Below are 21521 nucleotides of genomic sequence, written 5' to 3'. Positions count from 1 at the left end.
GGGAGGCGGCCCAGCTGAGGCATTGCGGGAACACGGAAGCCCCATTCATGCACAGTAGGATCCCATAAACGGAAATGAGGAAACTGGGTATGTTTAAATGCTGAAGGTAGCCGTCCTACACAGAGAGGATGTAGAGAAAGTCTTTCCAGAATCGGGGAAGTCTAGGACGAGGGAACGGAATTCAATGGCCTTCAGGTTAGGGGATGTTACAGATCGGAATGCCCTCGTTAGACTTTGGAGTAGTCCGTAGGCATAGCTTTACACCATAAGACATAGGAGAGAGGATCAGGCCACTCGGCCCGTCGAATCTGCTCCGCCATTCCATCGTGGCTGATTTATTATCTCTTCCAACCCCCATTCTCCTGCCTTTTGCCTGTCTATCTTTGAAGCTCTGACTGATCAATAACCTATCAACTTCCACTTTAGATATACCCAATGATTTGGCATGCAGAGTGAATTCCTCTGCCTAATGAAATTCTTCCTCATCTCTGTTTCAAAGGGGCATCCTTCTATTCTGAGGCTGTGCCCCCTGGTCCTAGACTCCACCCACTATAGGAAACATCCTCTCCACATCCACTGTATCTGTGTCCTCTGGTCCTAGACTCCCCCACTATAGGAAACATCCTCTCCACATTGACTCTATCTGTGTCCTCTGGTCCTCGACTCCCCCACTATAGGAAACATGCTCTCCACATCCACTCTATCTGTGCCCTTTGGTCCTAGACTCCCCCACTATAGGAAACATCCTCTCCACATTCACTCTATCTGTGTCCTCTGGTCCTTGACTCCCCCACTATAGGAAACATCCTCTCCACATCCACTCTGTGTCCTCTGGTCCGAGACTCCCCCACTATAGGGAACATCCACTCCACATCCACTCAATTGTGTCCTCTGGTCCTAGACTCCCCTACTATAGGAAACATCCTCTCCACATCCACTCTATCTGTGTCCTCTGGTCCTAGACTCCCCCCAACATAGGAAACATCCTCTGCACATCCACTCTATCTGTGTCCTCTGGTCTGAGACTCCCCCACTATAGGGAACATCCTCTCCACATCCACTCTATCTGTGTCCTCTGGTCCTAGTCTCCCTCACTATAGGAAACATCCTCTCCACATCCACTCTATCTGTGTCCTCTGGTCCTCGACTCCCCCACTATAGGAAACATCCTCTCCACGTTCACTCTATCTGTGTCCTCTGGTCCTCGACTCCCCCACTATAGAAAACATCCTCTCCACATCCACTCGAACTGTGCCCTCTGGTCCCAGACTCCCCCACTGTAGGAAGCATCCTCTCCACATCCACTCTATCTGTGTCTTCTGGTCCTAGACTTCCCCACTATAGGAAGCATCCTCTCCACATCAACTCTATCTGTCCTCGACTCCTCACCACCGACTCAACATGCAAATTAACCCTTAGGGAATCCTCCACGAGGCCTCTCAAGTCCTTTATCACAATAGTCCAAGTGCCGTCCCAGGGCAGAAGGTGTTGGTCGGTCCACACTTTGAGTATCGTGGTCGGGCTTTGGTCTCTTTGTTCTGGCATTGGAGATGTTTCAAAAGAGTTTCCTGAGAACAATCCCAGGTGGGAATTGAAGGGTTAACGTACGAGGAGCATTTGATGGCTCAGGGACTGTACTCGCTAGGTTTCGAAGAACGCCGGGGGGATCTCACTGAAACCTATCAAATACTGAAAGGCCGAAGCAGAGTGGACATGGAGAGGATGTTTCCTACAGTGAAGGGGTCAAGGTTGCGAGGGCACAGCCTCAGGTTAGAGGGACTTCCATTAAGAACAGAGATGAGGAGAAATTTCTTTAGCCAGAGAGTGGTGAATCTGTGGAATTCATTGCCAAAGATGCCAAGTCGTTGGGTATATTTGAAGTTGAATTTGACTGGCTGTCGGAGGTTATGGGAAGAGGGCAGGAGAATGGGGTTGAGAGGGATAATAAATCAGCCATGATGGAATGGCGGAGCAGACTCGACGGGCTGAATGGCCTTAATCTGACTCCTGTGTCTTAAACCTGAGGCCCAGCCACTGGAACTCACATAAACACAAGAGATTCTGCTGGGAGGCTTGGGCAACAGGGCACAAAATGTTGGAGGAACTCAGCAGATCAGGGGGCGTCTCTGGAGAGGAATAAACAGCCGAACGTTTTGAGCAGAGGTTCTTCATTGGGACAAGCTCCATCCAACAAGGGGAGCCTTCTAACCAATGTAGGAAGGATAAGTTCCTCGCTCTCTTCCCTTCCCTGGCTGGTTTCACCAGGCTGATTCCTGGGATGGCAGGACTTTCATATGAACAAAGACTGGATCGACTGGGCTTATACTCGCTGGAATTTAGAAGTTTGAGGGGGGATCTCATTGAAGCGTATAAAATCCTAAAGGGATTGGACAGGCTAGATGCAGGAAAGATTGTTCCCGATGTTGGGGAAGTCCAGAACGAGGGGTCACAGTTTGAGGATAATGGGGAAGCCTTTTAGGACCGAGATGAGGAAAAACTTATTCACACAGAGAGTGGTGAATCTGTGGAATTCTCTGCCACAGGAAACAGTTGAGGCCAGTTCATTGGCTATATTTAAGAGGGAGTTAGATATGGCCCTTGTGGCTGAAGGGATCAGGGGGTATGGAGGGAAGGCTGGTACAGGGTTCCGAGTTGGATGATCAGCCATGATCATAATAAATGGCGGTGCAGGCTCGAAGGGCCGAATGGCCTACTCCTGCACCTATTTTCTATGTTTCTCTTTTTAAACAAGCCACAGGGGATCAGGGGACACGCGCTGCTCGGATTTAATACCCGGGCTTTGGAACGAACTGACCGCTGATCGGCTGAGCCAGTCCTACCACTGAGAGAAGAAACTTCACACTCTGCCCCCTTCAAGGAACTTAGCGAGAGAAGTTGGACAAACTTGGGTTGTTCTCTCTGGAGAGGCTGAGGGGAAGATCTGACAGGTTTATAAGGTGATGAGAGGCACACAGGTAGAGTGGACAGAGAGTGTCAGTTTCCCGGGGTTGAGGTGAATACTGTAATAGCAGAGGGCGTGCATTGAAGGTGAGAGGGGGGACGTTCGAAGGGGATGTGAGGGGCAATTTTTTTTTACACGCAGGGTGTCCGGAACGCGCTGCCCCGGGGTTGGTGGCGGAGGAAGATATGTTCGGGATTTTTTTTAATAGAAACGTGTAGACAGACGCGCGAAGGCGAGGAAAGTGGAAGGCAATGGACGGTTGTGTGGACAGGAAAGACTGGGCAGGCTGTCCATTTGATTACTGAGTTAATTGGGTCAGCACGACACTGTGGGCCGAAGGGCCTGTTTCTGTGTTCTGTGTTCCGTAATCACGCAGACCCAGAAATTCATCATCATTATATATATATATACACACACACACATATATATATATTACAGCTGGGGGGGGGGGGGGGCGTTGGCGTTCAAATCCGGAGCCGTCTGTTCGTGCCTGCTCCCCGCTCACGGGCAGGACCCACCTCCGCCCCGGTCCAAGTGCGTACCGGTCGGCATACTGTCCCGGGCTTTAGGCTGGGGTTGAGTCGGTGAGCTAGGAAGGCCCGCTGAACTAAGAATCTCACCTCCAGTCCGCCAACCCCTGACACTCGTGTGTGCGTGTGTGTGTGTGTGTGTGTTTTTGACTCGCCTAAGCATCGGGGGCCTGTTTCCCCTTCGCTGAGTGGAAGCGGAAAACGAATTTGGGACAGGGCCTTCCTGACCTTGCACTCCGCCCCCTCCCAGGCTTTTCGGTGGAAAAGCTTGCCCGCACCGAGGCGTGTGGCGCTGGCGATAAGGAGGGCGGCTCGACCTTCACATCCGAGCACGGCGCTCCTCCGCCGGGGGAGGGAGGGAAGGGACCCTGCCCCCCCTTCCCCGCCCAGCAAGACAAAAAAGGGTGACAACCGAGACGGTGGCCAGCTTGCTTCCTGGAACAGGCGCGCACGCCAGGCAGCGGCGGAACTCCGCGCGAACTTGTCACCGTCGCAGGGGGGTCCCGCTCAGCCACCCGAGCGCGTCTCACAGACAGTAAAGGCTTGGCCGATTCGTTCTTTACTCCCCACCTACCCCACCCCCGGTCCGGACAGGCAGGCTCGGACAACCGGTGGTCAAAACTGACCGACGCATCACTGGCACCAGCCGTGCTCGCCGTCAAGGGGCCAGTAACATCACGAAGGATCCCACCCACCCGGGCTGTCCCACTCCCGTCAGGGAGGAGGCTACGTAGCGTCCGCGGCAGGGACCACCAGACTCAGAAAACCAGTGACTTTCCCCCCAGCGGTGAGACTGATCAACACCTCCACCCCTCCACACACACCTGCGCCCTTCCTTACGGCCCGTTACTACCCCCCCCCCATTTGGGGCGGCCATGAAGGTCTTTGTGGGTGCAGAAGGAAGGTTCACTGCTGTTTCCGTGGCGATTGTTGCCCCTGAGCTAAAACCCCACCACCCCGAACCCGGTGGACCAACTCTCACCCCTGCCTGGCATGGGTGACCCTACCAAGAGCCAAAGCACAAGGCCCCGGCTCCAGCCGGCACGGCTCTCCGGGTCGCCGGGCCCGCAGGCCTCCCAACCCCGCGACCAGGAGCTGGTTCCCTTGGAACCCCGCACTGCTTTTATCTAATTTCCTGTTGGGGTCACCTCAGGGGCGGGCACTGGAGGGGTACACAGTCTACCCGCGCCTGTAAACTGTCTCACAGACGAGAGAGACTCTGCTGATGCTGGAGGCCCGAGTAGCACGCACAAAATGCTGGAGGAACTCCGCAGGCCCGGCAGCGTCTACGGCGGGTGGGGGGGGGGTGTGGGGGGAGAACACTCGGCGTTTCGGGCACCAAACCCTTCAGAGTAACAATTACTTTACCCCCCCCCTTTACACTTGCTGTGCTGGGAATGACGTTAACACAGCCTTGAAGACAACCCTCCCCGCCCCGACTGGAATGCTGGAGCGTCGACGTCCTTTTGCCGGGGGAGTTCCGGATTCCTAACTGCTTGGTGTGGGAACGCACTTCCCGAGCTTCCTCTGAAAGTGCGGTTTCCACGCCCGTGTCCTTGACCCCCCCCCCCCCCCGCAGAAGGAGTGAGGTACACCCTGCTCGCTTCCAGTGTTATTTTGAACGCTCCGGCCAAGACTCCACTGGCTTCATAACTCGAGGTAATAGTATGTCCTTTTACTGACCCTTCAAAGCTGAACTTTATTCCAGTGAACCGGGGCGCGTAACGTAGATTATAAAATATACCCAGGAGCGGAACCAGGCAGCCTGCAGAGAAGGAGTCACCACCCCTGACACAGTGGTGTCAAAAAAAAACAACCCCTCCCTCAATGCTGCAAAAACAAGGGAGCTGGTTGTGGATCACAGGAGGAATCGATCCTGTAGACATCACTGGATCTGGGGTTGAGAGGGGGAACAGCTTTGGTTCCTCGGTATACACATCACCGAGGATCACACGTGGTCTGTACACACCAGCTGTGTGGTGAAAAAAGCACAACAGCACCTCTTTCACCTCAGACGGTTGAGGAAGTTCGGTATGGGCCCCGAAATCCTAAGAACTTTCTACAGGGGCACAACTGAGAGCATCCTGACCGGCTGCATCACTGCCTGGTATGGGAACTGTGCCTCCCTCAGTCGCAGGACTCTGCAGAGAGTGGTGCGGACAGCCCAGCGCATCTGTAGTTGTGAACTTCCCACCATTCAGGACATTTACAGAGACAGGTGTGTAAAAAGGGCTCGAAGGATCACTGGGGACCCGAGTCACCCCAAACACCAACTGTTCCAGCTGCTACCATCCGGGAAACGGTACCCCCAGGACAAAGAGGCTCCGGGACAGCTTCTTCCACCAGGCCATCAGACTGATTAATTCATGCTGACACAACTGTCTTTCAATGTTATATTGACTATCCTGTTGCACATACTGTTTATTATAAATTGCACATTGCACATTTAGACGGAGAGTAACGCAAAGATTTTTACTCCTTGCGTACATGAAGGATGTAAGTAATAAAGTCAATGCAATTCAATTCAATTTAATTAGGCCGTTCGGCCCATCCAGACCGCTCCGCACCAGTTACACAGAGGCTGAGGTTTCCGCAGGCCGGCTCCAAAGTCCTCCACGAACAAAACACAGGACGTAGAAGGCAACAGCGCAGAGGGACTCCCTAACCCGGTCCAAAAGCATGCCTCTTCGCCTGTAAAGAGGGCAAGGCAGTGGCTACACTTCATTTGGAGTTTGAGGAGGTTTGGTATGTCTCCTAAAACAGGGGTCCCCAACCCTTTTTGCACCGTGGACCAGTTTAATATTGACAATATTCTTGCGCACCAGCCGACCGCGGTGGGGGGGGGGTGCTGTTCGAGTAGGGTTAAACTCACCTCAACATGTCTTTTACAGCTAGGGTTGCCAACTTTCTCACTTCCAAATAAGGGACAAAAGTAGCAGTCAAATCCCGGGACACACTACCCCAGGAACGACTACCATGACCATGAAGCCTTGCACGGGCACCTGTGTCCTTTATATAGGCTGTGTATTTATCATATCATTCCTGCTTTTGCTGTATGTTAGTGCTATTTATTTTCGGTTTTATGTGTTATTTGGTATGATTTAGTAGGTTTTTTTGGCTCAAAAATTTTTCCCATATAAGTTAATGGTAATTGCTTCTTCACTTCACACCATTTCGGCATGAAAGGTTTCATAGGAACGCTCTACCTTAGCGGGGGAAATACGGGACAAACCAATATGCGGGATGTCCCAGCAAATACGGGACAGTTGGCAACCCTATGTTCAAGCTCAACAGTGGGCGTGACAGGGAATGAGGAAAGGTTCAGCTGACTCGTATCGTTTCCTCACGCCCCAGTAGCACATGCTTTGCGGCCCGGTACTGGTCCGTGGCCCGGTGGTTGGGGACTGCTGTCCTAGTACACTGGAGACTTTCTACCGATGTACTGTGGATGGCATTCTGACTGGCTGCACCACTGTCTGATATTGGGGGAGGGGAGTGGTTTGGGGTGGGGGCTACTGCACAGGATCAAACTAAGCTGCATAAAGTTGCAAAATTAGTCTGCTCCATCATGGGTACCAGCTTCCATAGTATCCAGGACATCTTCAAGGAGCGATGTCTCAGAAAGGCGGGGTCTGTCATTAGGGACCCCCACCACCCAGGACATGCCCTCTTCTCATTGCTACCATCAGGGAGGAGGTACAGGAGCCTGAAGACACACTCTCAACGATTCAGGAACAGCTTCTTCCCCTCTGCCACCAGGGAGGAGGTACAGGGAGCCTGAAGACACACACTCAACGATTCAGGAACAGCTTCTTCCCCTCTGCCATCAGATTCCCGAATGGACATTGAACCCATGAACACCACCTCACTACTTAAAAAAAAATGTCCGTGTTTCTTTTCACACTATTCATTTAATTTAACTACTTGACCTCACTCCCACCAGTTACTTAATCGTACTGTGCAAGGGGCTGGGTCGCACTCGACGGAGCGAATGGCCTGCCTTCTGTCCCGTCACGACCGCGCAATGCCGAGCGGGCACTCTCTTGCGCCGGCGCTTCGGGGCCGCCGGTGTGGCCTTTGCGAGGGGCCCGTCACCCCGGCGCGGTGGAGAGGCTCGCTGCGTTCCCGAGACCCCAAGAGCTCAGGGCTTGGTCGGGTCGCCCTCGGCGGCAGGGTCTCCAGGCAAAGGGCGATCCGACCGAAACCCGGCTGGAGGAATCACAACGGCGAAGGTTCCGCGGCAATCCTGACGCTGAGTCCTTGTTGTTTGCCTGGTCTTTTCGCGCTTGCGGAGTTTTGTTGTCTTTTGCGGACTGGTTTGAACGGCCAGGCTGGCGCGGTCTTTGCCTTGATTCCGCCGTGGCTGTTACCCTACCGTGGACTTGTGGAGTACGCCAGCGAGAAAACGCGGGGGAATCTCAGGGGCGTGTGCGGTTAAGATAATAGTTGGAACTTCCTCCTTGCTCGGTTCTGCTCTGGCCGGTGCGCGTTCTCCGCCGCAGATCGGGGTTGCTGATGTCGCCGGGCCAGCCGACCCGGAGGATGTTCCTTTCTCGCTCTGGTGGCGCAGTGGCATCAGCGCCGGACTCCGGAGCGAAGGCTGCCGAGTTCGAATCCAAGTCGGGCCACTCCCCGACTTGCACCGGAGCCGCTGGAAGCAGAGGCTTGCCCACCTGCGGATCTGATGAGGCCCTGTAAGAGCCTTCAGCGCCCAGGAACGCCGTGAACTGAACGCTGGTCCTTAACGACCCAGCAGGCGTGAGAGGGGGTGGATCTCGTTCCTCGCCCCCGCCGGTGATCCGAGGGGACGCAATAAGACTTGACACTTTGACAGCCGTGTCCTGCCACCTGGCGTCCGGGTGCGCGCAGACGGAGCAGCTCTCGCCGCGACGCCAGGCAGGTTAGGGGAACGTGCAAAAGGGTGGCAGATGGAAGGCGGGGGTTGGGGAGCGTATGGCCATGCTCTGTATCAGAAGGAAGGAGGACGTAGACTTTTATCTAACCGGGGAGAAAATTCGGAAATCAGAGCCCACATACAGGACTCCCTGACCTTCCGAAATGAGTCGGTGATGAGGAAGTTCATGTTGAGGGGACTAGAATACAGAAGCAAGGATGTAATGCTGAGGCTTTAAGAGGCACTGGTGAGACCTCACTAGGAGCATTGTGAGCAGGTTAAAGGCCATAGGAGAATTGAGCAGAATTAGGCCACTCGGCCCATCGTGACCGATCCTTTCCCTCTCAGCCCCACTCTCCTGCCTTCTTCCCGTACCCCTTCATGCCCTGACCAATCAACCTCTGCCTTAAATGCACATAAAGACTTAGCCTCCACAGCCGCCTGTGGCAGCGAGTTCCACAGATTCGACACTCACTGACTGAAGAAATTCCTCCATTCTCAATGGACGGCCCTCTAGTTTGAGATCGTGCCCCCTGGTCCTAGACTCCGTCACCAAAGGAAACATCCTCTCCACGTCCACTCTGTCGAGGCCCTTCACCATTCGCCAGGTTTCAATGAGGTCACCCCCTCGTCCTTCTGAATTCCAGTGAGTACAAGCCCGGAGCCATCATTCGCTCCTCATACGTTAACCCTTTCCATTCCTCGTGCCAGGTTTCCCCGGAGGTTGGCTTACAGTTTGAGCCAGCGGTAAGGGGAGGCAAATGCAATGTTGGCATTCACTTCGAGAGGTGTAATGCTGAGGCGTTACAAGGTACTGGTCAGACCGCCAGAGGAGAAACGTGAGCAGTTTTTGGCCCCACATGTAAGAAAGGGCATGCTGGTATTGGAGAGGGTCCAGAGAAAGCGCATGAAAATGACCCGGGGAATGAAAAGGTTAACATCTGAGGAGCGTTCGATGGCTCTGGGCCTGTACTCACTGGAGTTCAGCAAAAATGGGGGGCGTGGGATCTCACTGAAACCTTTCGAATATTGAAAGGCTTAGATGTAGTGTTGGGCACGTGGCCAAGTGGTTAAGGCATTCGTCTAGTGATCTGAAGGTCGCTAGTTCGACCCTCAGCTGTGGCAGCGTGTTTGTGCCCTTGAGCAAGGCACTTAACCACACATTGCTCTAGTGTCTGTGCGAGGAGTGGCGCCCCACACAGACTTCCAATCTGCACCTTGTAAGGCATGAAAATGCCCGACACAGGCCTCTCATGGTCTGAGTCGACGTTCCCTCCTAGATGTAGTGGATGTGGAGATGATGTTTCCTACAGTGGGGGAGTCTATGACCAGAGGGTACAGATAGAGCAGATGTGGAGAGGATGTTTCCTATAGTGGGGAGCCTAGGACCAGAGGGCACAGATAGAGAGAGTGGATGTGGAGAGGATGTTTCCTATAGTGGGGGAGTCTAGGACCAGAGGACACAGATAGAGTGGATGTGGAGAGGATGTTTCCTATAGTGGGGAGCCTGGGACCAGAGGACACAGATAGAGTGGATGTGGAGAGGATGTTTCCTACAGTGGGGGAGTCTATGACCAGAGGACACAGATAGAGCGGATGTGGAGAGGATGTTTCCTATAGTGGGGAGCCTGGGACCAGAGGGCACAGATAGAGAGGATATGGAGAGGATGTTTCCTATAGTGGGGGAGTCTAGGATCAGAGGGCACAGATAGAGCGGATGTGGAGAGGATGTTTCCTATAGTGGGGGAGTCTAGGACCAGAGGGCACAGATAGAGTGGATGTGGAGAGGATGTTTCCTATAGTGGGGGAGTCTAGGACCAGAGGACACAGATAGAGTGGATGTGGAGAGGATGTTTCCTGTAGTGGGGGGAGTCTAGGACCAGGGGACACAGCCTCAGAATAGAGGGGCGTCCTTTTAGAATGGAGATGAGGAGGAATTTCTTTAGCCAGCGAGTGGCGAATCTGTGGAGTTTTTTTTGGCACAGGTAGCTGTGGAGGACAGATCTTCATGTATATTTAAGGCAGAGGTTGATAGATTCTTGACTGGTCAGGGCATGAAAGGGAAACAGGGAGAAGGCAGGAGACTGGGGCAGGAGAGGGAACTGGATCCGCCTCTTTGCCAAATTTTGCTCCTGTATCTTACAGTCTTACGGACCAACATATCGATGCAGATACAAAGAAGGTACAGCAGCAGCTGTATTTCATGAGGAGATTTGTAATGTCAGCAAAGACACTCGCAAATTTCTACAGATGTACTGTTGAGAGCATTCTGCCTGGCTGAGCTACTGTCTGGTATGGGAGGTGGGGGGGCACTACACAGGATCGAAATTAGCTGCAGAAAGTTGTAAACTCAGTCAGCTCTGTCACAGGCACTGGCCCCCCCAGCGTCCAGGACATCTTCAAGGAGTGATGACTCAAAAAGGCAATGGCTCAAAAGAGACAACATCCGTCGCTGAGAACCCCCCACCACCCAGGACATGCCCGCTCCTCATTGCCACCATCAGAAGCCTGAAGACACACACTCAGCAATTCAAGAACACATCCTACCCCTCTGCTATCAGATTTCTGAATGGACATTGAACCCATGAACACTCCTTCACTACATATTGGCACTACTTATTCAACTTAATAAAGATATATTTATACATAATATACATACGTATTACGTATGGCAATGTACTGCCATCAGAAAACAACAACTTTCGCCATGGTGATATTGAACACGATTCTGATTCTGAGAATAATCTATAATCTATATAAAAGACTTAATGTATAGATCAAATGGCATAGAACCTGTGATGCTTTGGAAAAACGCTGACCAATAATGATCCAATTCCATTCAGGAATGTTTAATGTCAGGGCTGTTTCACATCAGTTCCTGTACTGAAGTGCGAAGGAGGACGAAATAATTGTTGCTCCCAATCCGATGCAGCACAAAAATAAACCCCACACACAATAACAGAAAGAACACAATAATCTAAAAACCCAATAAAGATAAATCTAAACAGGGACGACATGACATGTAGTTGTGACACAAAGCGTTAAATACAGGGCACCAGGGTTCACTTCCCACCGCGGCCTGTGCAGAGTTGCTACGATCTCCCTGTAACCGTGTCATCGCTGCGCAGTGTGACTCTATTCTGGGCTGAATCGCAATAAATAAATTTTTAAAAACCAGACTTTATACACACAGATTGATTGTGTGTCCATAAAGTGACGCTGGGCACAGGAGTGTCTGTGCATGAGGTGACTCTGACAGGAAATGATAAAGCAGTGGTGATTGGGGGTGTGGAGGGGTGGGTCAGTGGGTGATCGGGGGTGTGTGGAGGGGTGGGTCAGTGGGTGATTGGGGGTGTGGAGGGGTGGGTCAGTGGGTGATTGGGGTGTGGAGGGGTGGGTCAGTGGGTGATCGGGGGGGTGTGGAGGGGTGGGTCAGTGGGTGATCGGGGGGGTGTGGAGGGGTGGGTCAGTGGGTGATTGGGGGTATGGAAGGATGGGTCAGTGGGTGATTGGGGGTGTGGTGAGGTGGGTCAGTGGGTGATTGGGGGTGTGGAGGGGTGGGTCAGTGGGTGATCGGGGGGGTGTGGAGGGGTGGGTCAGTGGGTGATTGGGTGTGTGGAGGGGTGGGTCAGTAGGTGATTGGGGGTGTGGAGGGGTGGGTCAGTGGGTGATTGGAGGTGTGGTGAGGTGGGTCAGTGGGTGATTGGGGGTGTGGAGGGGTGGGTCAGTGGGTGATTGGGGGTGTAGAGGGGTGGGTCAGTGGGTGATTGGGGGTGTAGAGGGGTGGGTCAGTGGGTGATTGGGACTGTGGAGGGGTGGGTCAGTGGGTGATTGGGGGTGTGGAGGGGTGGGTCAGTGGGTGATTGGGGGTGTGGAGGGGTGGGTCAGTGGGTGATTGGGGGTGTGGAGGGGTGTGTCGGTGGGTGATTGGGGGTGTGGAAGGGTGGGTCAGTGGGTGATTGGGGGTGTGGAGGGGTGGGTCAGAGGGTGATTGGGTGTGTTGATGGGTGGATCAGTGGGTGATTGCGGGTGTGGAGACGTGGGTCAGTGGGTGATTGGGGGTGTGGAGGAGTGGGTCAGTGGGTGATTGGGGGTGTGGAGGGGTTGGTCAGTGGGTGATTGGGGGTGTGGAGGGGTGGGTCAGTGGGTGATTGGGGGTGTGGAGGAGTGGGTCAGTGGGTGATTGGGGGTGTGGAGAGGTGGGTCAGTGGGTGATTGGGGGTGTGGAGTGGTGGGTCAGTGGGTGATTGCGGGTTTGTGGAGGGGTGGGTCAGTGGGTGGTTGGGGGTGTGGAGGGGTGGATCAGTGGGTGATTGGGGGTGTGGAGGGGTGGGTCAGTGGGTGATCGGGGGTGTGGAGGGGTGGGTCAGTGGGTGATCAGGGGTGTGGAGGGTGGGTCAGTGGGTGGTTGGGACTGTGGAGGAGTGGGTCAGTGGGTGATTGGGGGTGTGTGGAGAGGTGGGTCGGTGGGTGATCGGGGGTGTGTGGAGGGGTGGGTCAGTCGGTGATTGGGGCTGTGGAGGGGTGGGTCAGTGGGTAGTGGAGGGTCTGGAGGGGTGGGTCAGTGGGTGATTGGGGGTGTGGAGGGGTGGGTCAGTGAGTGATTGGGGGTGTGGAGGGGTGGGTCAGTGGGTGATTGGGGGGTGTGGAGGGGTGGGTCAGTGGGTGATTGGGGGTGTGGAGGGGTGGGTCAGTGGGTGATTGGGGGTGCGGAGGGGTGGGTCAGTGGGTGATTGGGGGTGTGGAGGGGTGGGTTAGTGGCTGATTGGGAGTGTGGAGTGGTGGGTCAGTGTGTGATTGGGGGTGTGGAGGGGTGGGTCAGTGGCTGATTGGGGGTGTGGAGGGCTGGGTCAGTGGGTGATTGGCTGTGTGGAGGGGTGGGTCAGTGGGTGGTTGGATGTGTGGTGGGGTGGGTCAGTGTGTGGAGGTGTTGATCAGCCTCACTGCTTGGGGGAAAGTCACTGTTTTTGAGTCTGGTGGTCCCTGGCGTGGATGCTGCGTAGCCTCCTCCCCGATGGGAGTGGGTGCAATCATACGTACCAGTCAGGATCCGCATATCCTGTGACCTGGGACAGCCTGATCGATGGACGGAGAGTTTGCCACGCGTGACAAACCAGCCTGCCATTGGGTCAGGGTGATGAATAATTCACCCACGGGCACCAAACTGGGGCGATGCAGCATTTTGACCTCAGTGACGGAGGAGAAGGGGTGGAGAGAATGCCCGGTCTCTCAACACCAGCTCCACAGCAAAGAAAGCCCAACAGCTTCTGTACTTTCTGCAAAGGCTGAGAATAGTCCATCTCCACCCCCCACCCCCATCCTCACCACATTCTACAGAGGTTGTATTGAGAACATCCTGAGCAGCTACATCACCGCCTGGTTCGGAAATTGCACCATCTCGGATCGCGAGACCCTGCAGCGGATAGTGATGTCAGCTGAGAAGATCATTGGGGTCTCTCTTCTTGCCATTACAGACATTTACACCACACGCTGCATCCGTAAAGCAAACAGCATTATGAAGGACCCCACACACCCCTCATATAAACTCTTCTGCCTCCTGCCATCTGGCAAAAGGTACTGAAGCATTCGGGCTCTCAGGACCAGACTGTGCAACAGTTTCTTCCCCCAAGCCATCAGACTCCTCAATACCCAGAGCCTGGACTGACACCAACCTACTGCCCTCTACTGTGCTTATTGTCTTGTTTATTATTTATTGTAATGCCTGCACTGTTTTGTGCACTTTATGCAGTCTGTAGACTAGTGTTTGTGTTGTTTTATGCAGTTCAGCGTAGTTTTTGTATTGTTTCATGTAGCACCATGGTCCTGAAAAATGTTGTCTCGGTTTTACTGTGTTCTGTACCAGCAGTTATGGTCAAAATGACAATAAAAAGTGATTTGACTTGACTTGATCTGTATAACTGAGAGACTCGGGGTGTGGGGCGACCGCAGTGCGTGTCACAGAGAGACTCGGGGTGTGGGGCGATCGCAGTGCGTGTCACAGAGAGACTCAGGGTGTGGGGCGATCACAGTGCATGTCACAGAGAGACTCGGGCTGTGGGGAGATCACAGTGCGTGTCACAGAGAGACTCGGGGTGTGGGGAGATCACAGTGCGTGTCACAGAGAGACAGGGGGTGTGGGGAGACCGCAGTGCGTGTCACAGAGAGACCCGGGCTGTGGGGAGATCACAGTGCATGTCACAGAGAGACACGGGGTGTGGGGCGACCGCAGTGCGTGTCACAGAGAGACAGGGGGTGTGGGGAGATCACAGTGCGTGCCACAGAGAGACCCGGGCTGTGGGGCGACCGCAGTGCGTGTCACAGAGAGACTCAGGGTGTGGGGCGATCACAGTGCATGTCACAGAGAGACTCGGGCTGTGGGGAGATCACAGTGCATGTCACAGAGAGACAGGGGGTGTGGGGAGATCACAGTGCGTGCCACAGAGAGACAGGGGCTGTGGGGAGATCACAGTGCGTGTCACAGAGAGACTCGGTTGTGGGGCGATCACAGTGCGTGCCACAGAGAGACACGGGGTGTGGGGCGATCGCAGTGCGCGGCACAGAGAGACCCGGGCTGTGGGGAGATCACAGTGCGTGTCACAGAGAGACTCGGGGTGTGGGGAGATCACAGTGCGTGTCACAGAGAGACAGGGGGTGTGGGGAGATCACAGTGCGTGTCACAGAGAGACCCGGGCTGTGGGGAGATCACAGTGCGTGTCACAGAGAGACTCGGTTGTGGGGCGATCACAGTGCGTGCCACAGAGAGACACGGGGTGTGGGGCGATCGCAGTGCGCGGCACAGAGAGACCCGGGCTGTGGGGAGATCACAGTGCGTGTCACAGAGAGACTCGGGGTGTGGGGAGATCACAGTGCGTGTCACAGAGAGACAGGGGGTGTGGGGAGATCACAGTGCGTGTCACAGAGAGACCCGGGCTGTGGGGAGATCACAGTGCGTGTCACAGAGAGACTCGGGCTGTGGGGCGACCGCAGTGCGTGCCACAGAGAGACACGGGGTGTGGGGCGATCGCAGTGCGCGGCACAGAGAGACTCCGGGTGTGGGGCGATCACAGTGCGTGTCACAGAGAGACCCGGGCTGTGGGGAGATCACAGTGCGTGTCACAGAGAGACTCGGTTGTGGGGCGATCACAGTGCGTGCCACAGAGAGACACGGGGTGTGGGGCGATCGCAGTGCGCGGCACAGAGAGACTCCGGGTGTGGGGCGATCACAGTGCGTGTCACAGAGAGACAGGGGGTGTGGGGAGATCACAGTGCGTGTCACAGAGAGACCCGGGCTGTGGGGAGATCACAGTGCGTGTCACAGAGAGACTCGGTTGTGGGGCGATCACAGTGCGTGCCACAGAGAGACACGGGGTGTGGGGCGATCGCAGTGCGCGGCACAGAGAGACTCGGGCTGTGGGGAGATCACAGTGCGTGTCACAGAGAGACAGGGGGTGTGGGGAGATCACAGTGCGTGTCACAGAGAGACCCGGGCTGTGGGGAGATCACAGTGCGTGTCACAGAGAGACTCGGTTGTGGGGCGATCACAGTGCGTGCCACAGAGAGACACGGGGTGTGGGGCGATCGCAGTGCGCGGCACAGAGAGACCCGGGCTGTGGGGAGATCACAGTGCGTGTCACAGAGAGACAGGGGGTGTGGGGAGATCACAGTGCGTGTCACAGAGAGACAGGGGGTGTGGGGAGATCACAGTGCATGTCACAGAGAGACCTGGGCTGTGGGGAGATCACACCCTGTGTGTTTCATTTTGGGGCTCAGTGACGATCTGAGGTGCTACAAGTTGTGGCTGGATCGGAAGTGAACAGCTCAGCCAACGATCTGAGGAGATGCCCTCCCAGAAGAAGCTGAATTCCCCACAATGGGAGCTCTCTTACCTTGGCTGTCCGTCTCTTCCTCATCTTCATCCAAAGGAATGGGTGGAGGAAAGTCGTCCTCTGCAAGAAAGAGCATGAAAAGTTCATCAGCATGGAGAGTCGTTTGCGGGGCTCAGTAGACCTGAAACTCAATCACAGCAGTCCCAGGCTGAAGCTGTCGAATAGGACAGGGAAGGCATTCTGCTGAGAGTGGTTAATTTTAAAAGTGATATGAGGGAGAAACTATTTTACACATGAACTCATGGGTGCCTGTAATGTGCTGCCTGTGGTGGTGCTGTAGGCAGATACATGAGGGTTTTTTTAGGAGGTGTTTCGATCGGCACATGAGTGTGAGGAAAATGGAGGGATATCGACATTGTGTTGGGAGAAGCGATTAATTTAGTTGACCTTTTGATGACTGATTTAATTGGTTCGGTATAACATTGTCATAGTCATAATCATAGTCATACTTTTTTGATCCCGGGGGAAATTGGTTTTCGTTACAGCTGCACCATAAATAATAAATAGTAATAAAACCATAAATAGTTAAATAGTAATATGCAAATTACGCCAGGAAATAAGTCCAGGACCAGCCTAGTGGCTCAGGGTGTCTGACCCTGCAAGGGAGGAGTTGTAAAGTTTGATGGCCACAGGCAGGAATGACTTCCTATGACGCTCTGTGTTGCATCTCGGTGGAATGAGTCTCTGGCTGAATGTACTCCTGTGCCCAACCAGTACATTATGTAGTGGATGGGAGACATTGTCCAAGATGGCATGCAACTTGGACAGCATCCTCTTTTCAGACAGCACCGTCAGAGAGTCCAGTTCCATCCCCACAACATCACTGGCCTTATGAATGAGTTTGTTGATTCTGTTGGTGTCTGCTACCCTCAGCCTGCTGCCCCAGCACACAACAGCAAACATGATCGCACTGGCCACCACAGACTCGTAGAATATCCTCAGCATTGTCCAGCAGATGTTAAAGGACCTCAGTCTCCCTAGGAAATAGAGATGGCTCTGACCCTTCTTGTAGACAGCCTCAGTGTTCTTTGACCAGTCCAGTTTATTGTCAATTTGTAATCCTCCACCATGTCCACACTGACCCCCTGGATGGAAACAGGGGTCACCAGTACCTTAGCTCTCCTCAGGTCTACCACCAGCTCCTTAGTCTTTTTCACATTAAGCTGCAGATAGTTCTGCTCACACCATGTGACAAAGTTTCCTACCGTAGCCCTGTACTCAGCCTCATCTCCCTTGCTGATGCATCCAACTATAGCAGAGTCATCAGAAAACTTCTGAAGATGACAAGACTCTGTGCAGTAGTTGAAGTTCGAGGTGTAAATGGTGAAGAGAAGGGAGAACAGAAAGGAAGAATTGTGGGCAGAAGTTCCTGAGCTGTTCGACTTGTGTTGTGAAGTTCCAGTTATGAAGTGGACAGAGAGTTTGGACAGCGATGGTCACAGACGAATGCAGGGACTTGCCCGAAACATCGACCATCTAATCCCCGACGTGGGCGCTGCCCGGCCTCCAGCCTGTTGTGTACTGATGTGACAACTGCTGCTTCAGGCAGTGGGACAGTGCAAAGATATGAAATGATCCCTAAACTACAGAATTAATAAACAGCAGAGCCGTACCCGCTACCCTATTGCGGCTCATTGCCTCTCAGTTCGGATTTCGACTCCAACACCGCCCGTGAGGTGGTTGTACGTGCTCGCAGTGGTACGTGTGGTTTCGCTCTGGCCGCTTCTGTTTTTGTTTCTAATACATTTCATTTGGACCAGTCCCTTCAGGCCCAGAGTCCCCACTGATTTCACCTTCCTCTCATCACGGGAGAATTTACAACGGCCAATAAACAAAATTGGTCAATCTACAAGAACCTATTGCATCTTGAATGTCCTCGATAGATTGGATGTGGAGGAGATGTTTCCTATAGTGGGGGAGTCTGGGACTAGAGGACACAGATGGGACTAGAGGACACAGATAGAGTGGACGTGGAGAGGATGTTTCCTATGGTGGGGGAGTCTAGGACCAGAGGACACAGATGGAGTGGATATGGAGAGGGTGTTTCCTATGGTGTGGGAGTCTAGGACCAGAGGACACAGATAGAGTGGATGTAGAGAGGATGTTTCCTATAGTGGGGGGAGTCAGGACCAGAGGACACAGATAGAGTGGATGTGGAGAGGATGTTTCCTGTATTGGGGGAGTCTAGGACCAGAGGACACAGATAGAGTAGATGTGGAGAGGATGTTTCCTGTCGTGGGGAGTCTAGGACCAGAGGACACAGATAGAGTGGATGTGGAGAGGATGTTTCCTGTAGTGGGGGAGTCCAGGACCAGAGGACACAGATAGAGTCGATGTGGAGAGGATGTTTCGTGTTGTAGGGGAGTCTAGGACCAGAGGACACAGATGGAGTAGATGTGGAGAGAGGTAGTGCTCATGGATTTAGTGTCCATTCAGAAATCAGATGGCAGAGGGGAAAAAGCTGTTCCTGAATCATTGAGTGTGTGTCTTCAGACTCCTGTACCTCCTCCCTGATGGCAGAGGGGAAGAAGCTGTAACTGAATCGTTGAGTGTGTGTCTTCAGGCTCCTGTACCTCCTCCCTGATGGTAGCAATGAGAAGAGGGCATGTCCTGGGTGGAGGGGGTCTTTAATGATGGACGCCAGCTTTCCTTGACGATGTCCTGGACACCATGGAAGCCAGTTCCAATGATGGAGCTGATTAATGGAGCCTCGTGCAAGAAGCCATTAGGGCGGGAGGACCAAAAGCTGAGGGAAGTGTCCTCCGGAATCTCCGGAGGAAGGGACGAGTGGGGTGGTGATATCAGTGAAGGGGAATCTCTGAACGTGTTGCCGGGAGAGCTGAAGGGGTGACAGTCAGTGATGGAACTGGTGTTGGCCAGTAGGCAAGGATTGTTGGAGAACAGGGAGTGACAGAGTGGGAGGGAGATTGCAGAACTGGGGGAAGGACAACAGGGGCCGGAGGGGGTTACAGTGACAGGGAGGGGTGTAGGGGATGGAGTGGGTTACAGAGACAGGGAGACGTGTAGGGGACTGGAGGGGGTTACAGAGACAGGGAGGGGTGTAGGGGATGGAGGTGTACAGAGACAGGGAGGGCTGTAGGGGCTGGAGGGGGTTACAGAGACAGGGAGGGGTGTAGGGGATGGAGGTGTACAGAGACAGGGAGGGCTGTAGGGGCTGGAGGGGGTTACAGAGACAGGGAGGGGTGTAGGAGATGGAGGGGTTACAGAGACAGGGAGGGGTGTAGGGGATGGAGGTGTACAGAGACAGGGAGGGCTGTAGGGGCTGGAGGGGGTTACAGAGACAGGGAGGGGTGTAGGAGTTGGAGGGGTTACAGAGACAGGGAGGGGTGTAGGGGATGGAGGTGTACAGAGACAGGGAGGGCTGTAGGGGCTGGAGGGGGTTACAGAGACAGGGAGGGGGTGTAGAGGATGGAGGGGGTTACAGAGACAGGGGGGGTGTAGGGGCTTGAGGGGGTTACAGAGACAGGGAGGGGTGTAGGGTCCGGTGGGTATTACAGAGACAGGGAGACGTGTAGGGGACTGGAGGGGATAACAGAGATAAGGAGGGGTGTAGGGGCTGGAGGGGGTTACAGAGACAGCGAGGGGTGTAGGGGCCACAGGGGGTTACAAAGACAGGGAGGGGTGTAGGGGATGGAGGGGGTTACAGAGACGGGAAGGGGTGTAGGGGCTGAAGGGGGTTACAGAGACAGGGAGGGGTGTAGGGTCCAGAGGGGGTTACAGAGACAGGGAGACGTGTAGGGGACTGGAGGGGGTTACAGAGACAGGAAGGGTTGTAGGGGATGGAGGGGGTTACAGAGACAGGGAGTGGTGTAAGGATGGAGGGGGTAACAGATACTGGGAGGGGTGTAGAGGATGGAAGGGGTTACAGGGACAGGGAGGGGTGTAGGGGCTTGAGGGGGTTACAGAGACAGGGAGGGGTGTAGGGTCCCGGTGGGGGTTACAGAGACAGGGAGAGATGTAGGGGCTGGAGGGAGTTACAGAGACAGGAGGGTGTAGGGGCCAGAGGGGTTTACAGAGACAGGGAGGGATGTAGGGGGGAGGGCTGGAGGGAGTTACGGAGACAGCGAGGGGTGTAGGGGATGGGAGGGGGGGGGTTACAGAGACAGGGAGGGGTGTAGGCGATGGGGGGTTACAGAGACACGGAGGGGTGTAGGGGAAGGAGGGGTTACAGAGACAGGGAGCGGTGTAGGCATGGAGGGGTTTACAGAGACAGGGAGGGATGTAGGGGCTGGAGGGGGTTACAGAGACAGAGAGGGGGTGTAGAGGATGGAGGGGGTTACAGAGACGGGGGGGGTGTAGGGGCTTGAGGGGGTTACAGAGACAGGGAGGGGTGTAGGGTCCGGTGGGTGTTACAGAGACAGGGAGACGTGTAGGGGACTGGAGGGGATAACAGAGATAGGGAGGGTTGTAGGGATGGAGGGGGTTACAGAGACAGGGAGTGGTGTAAGAGATGGAGGGGGTACAGAGACAGGGAGGGGTGTAGAGGATGGAGGGGGTTACAGAGACAGGGAGTGGTGTAAGGGATGGAGGGGATTACAGAGACAGGGAGAGGTGTAGGAGATGGAGGGGTTACAGAGACAGGGAGGGGTGTAGGGGAAGGAGGAGTTACAGAGACAGGGAGGGGTGTAGGGGACGCAGGGGGTTACGGTGAGAGAGAGGGGTGTAATTGGAGAGGTTTGCAGAGACAGGTGCTGGAGGATGTGTCAAGGCTGGAGGGGGATACAGAGTCAGCGAGGGGTGTAGGTGCTGAACGGATTTACAGGAATTCGGGGTGTGTGTGGTTGGAAACAAGACATCGGGTCTGATCTCACTGAGGGCTCCAGACACACGGTGTACATCTGTTGATGGGTGACCGGTGTCGGGGGAGGTGAAGGGAAGGTGAGCAGGGCATTAGCTCAGAGTTCATCGAAGCCAAATTGTTCTGAAATGTGAAATAACAGAAACTGATATCTGTTCATTAGACCAATCGTTCTCCAGAGAGGAAAGCATTAGCGATGGTCCCCTGCAGGATTATTCCTGCAAAATCCTATTTGAGTTCCCTGCGAATTCTTCCTGCAAGTACTTCGCAAACCGCCTGGGCCCTGCCTCGTTTTCTCTCTCTCCCGTTCAAATGGGAATCAATTCAAATCAGCTCAAGGTTTGGTGCTTATTTATAAATTTGATCTCAGCCCGGTTGAGGCTTGGGGGCAGACCCTTGGGAGGCCGGAATGTGCAGCAGACCTCTGCGA

The 21521-nt window shown here is 54.3% G+C and overlaps 1 protein-coding gene across 1 annotated transcript in view; it reads right to left on the bottom strand.

Moving 5' to 3' along the window:
* Positions 1-21521, bottom strand: part of LOC140191858 (src kinase-associated phosphoprotein 2-like) — a 256236-nt gene that overhangs the window by 99718 nt on the left and 134997 nt on the right. Inside the window, exon 8 of the mRNA XM_072249652.1 lies at positions 16273-16332. Coding sequence (XP_072105753.1) covers positions 16273-16332 — 60 coding nt within the window. The remainder of the gene's footprint in view (positions 1-16272; positions 16333-21521) is intronic.

This window comes from Mobula birostris, chromosome X, assembly GCF_030028105.1.
Source record: "Mobula birostris isolate sMobBir1 chromosome X, sMobBir1.hap1, whole genome shotgun sequence".
Classification (NCBI taxonomy): Eukaryota; Metazoa; Chordata; class Chondrichthyes; order Myliobatiformes; family Myliobatidae; genus Mobula; species Mobula birostris.
Note: the sequence above shows the minus strand (reverse complement) of the source record. Positions and strands in the feature narration are given on the sequence as shown.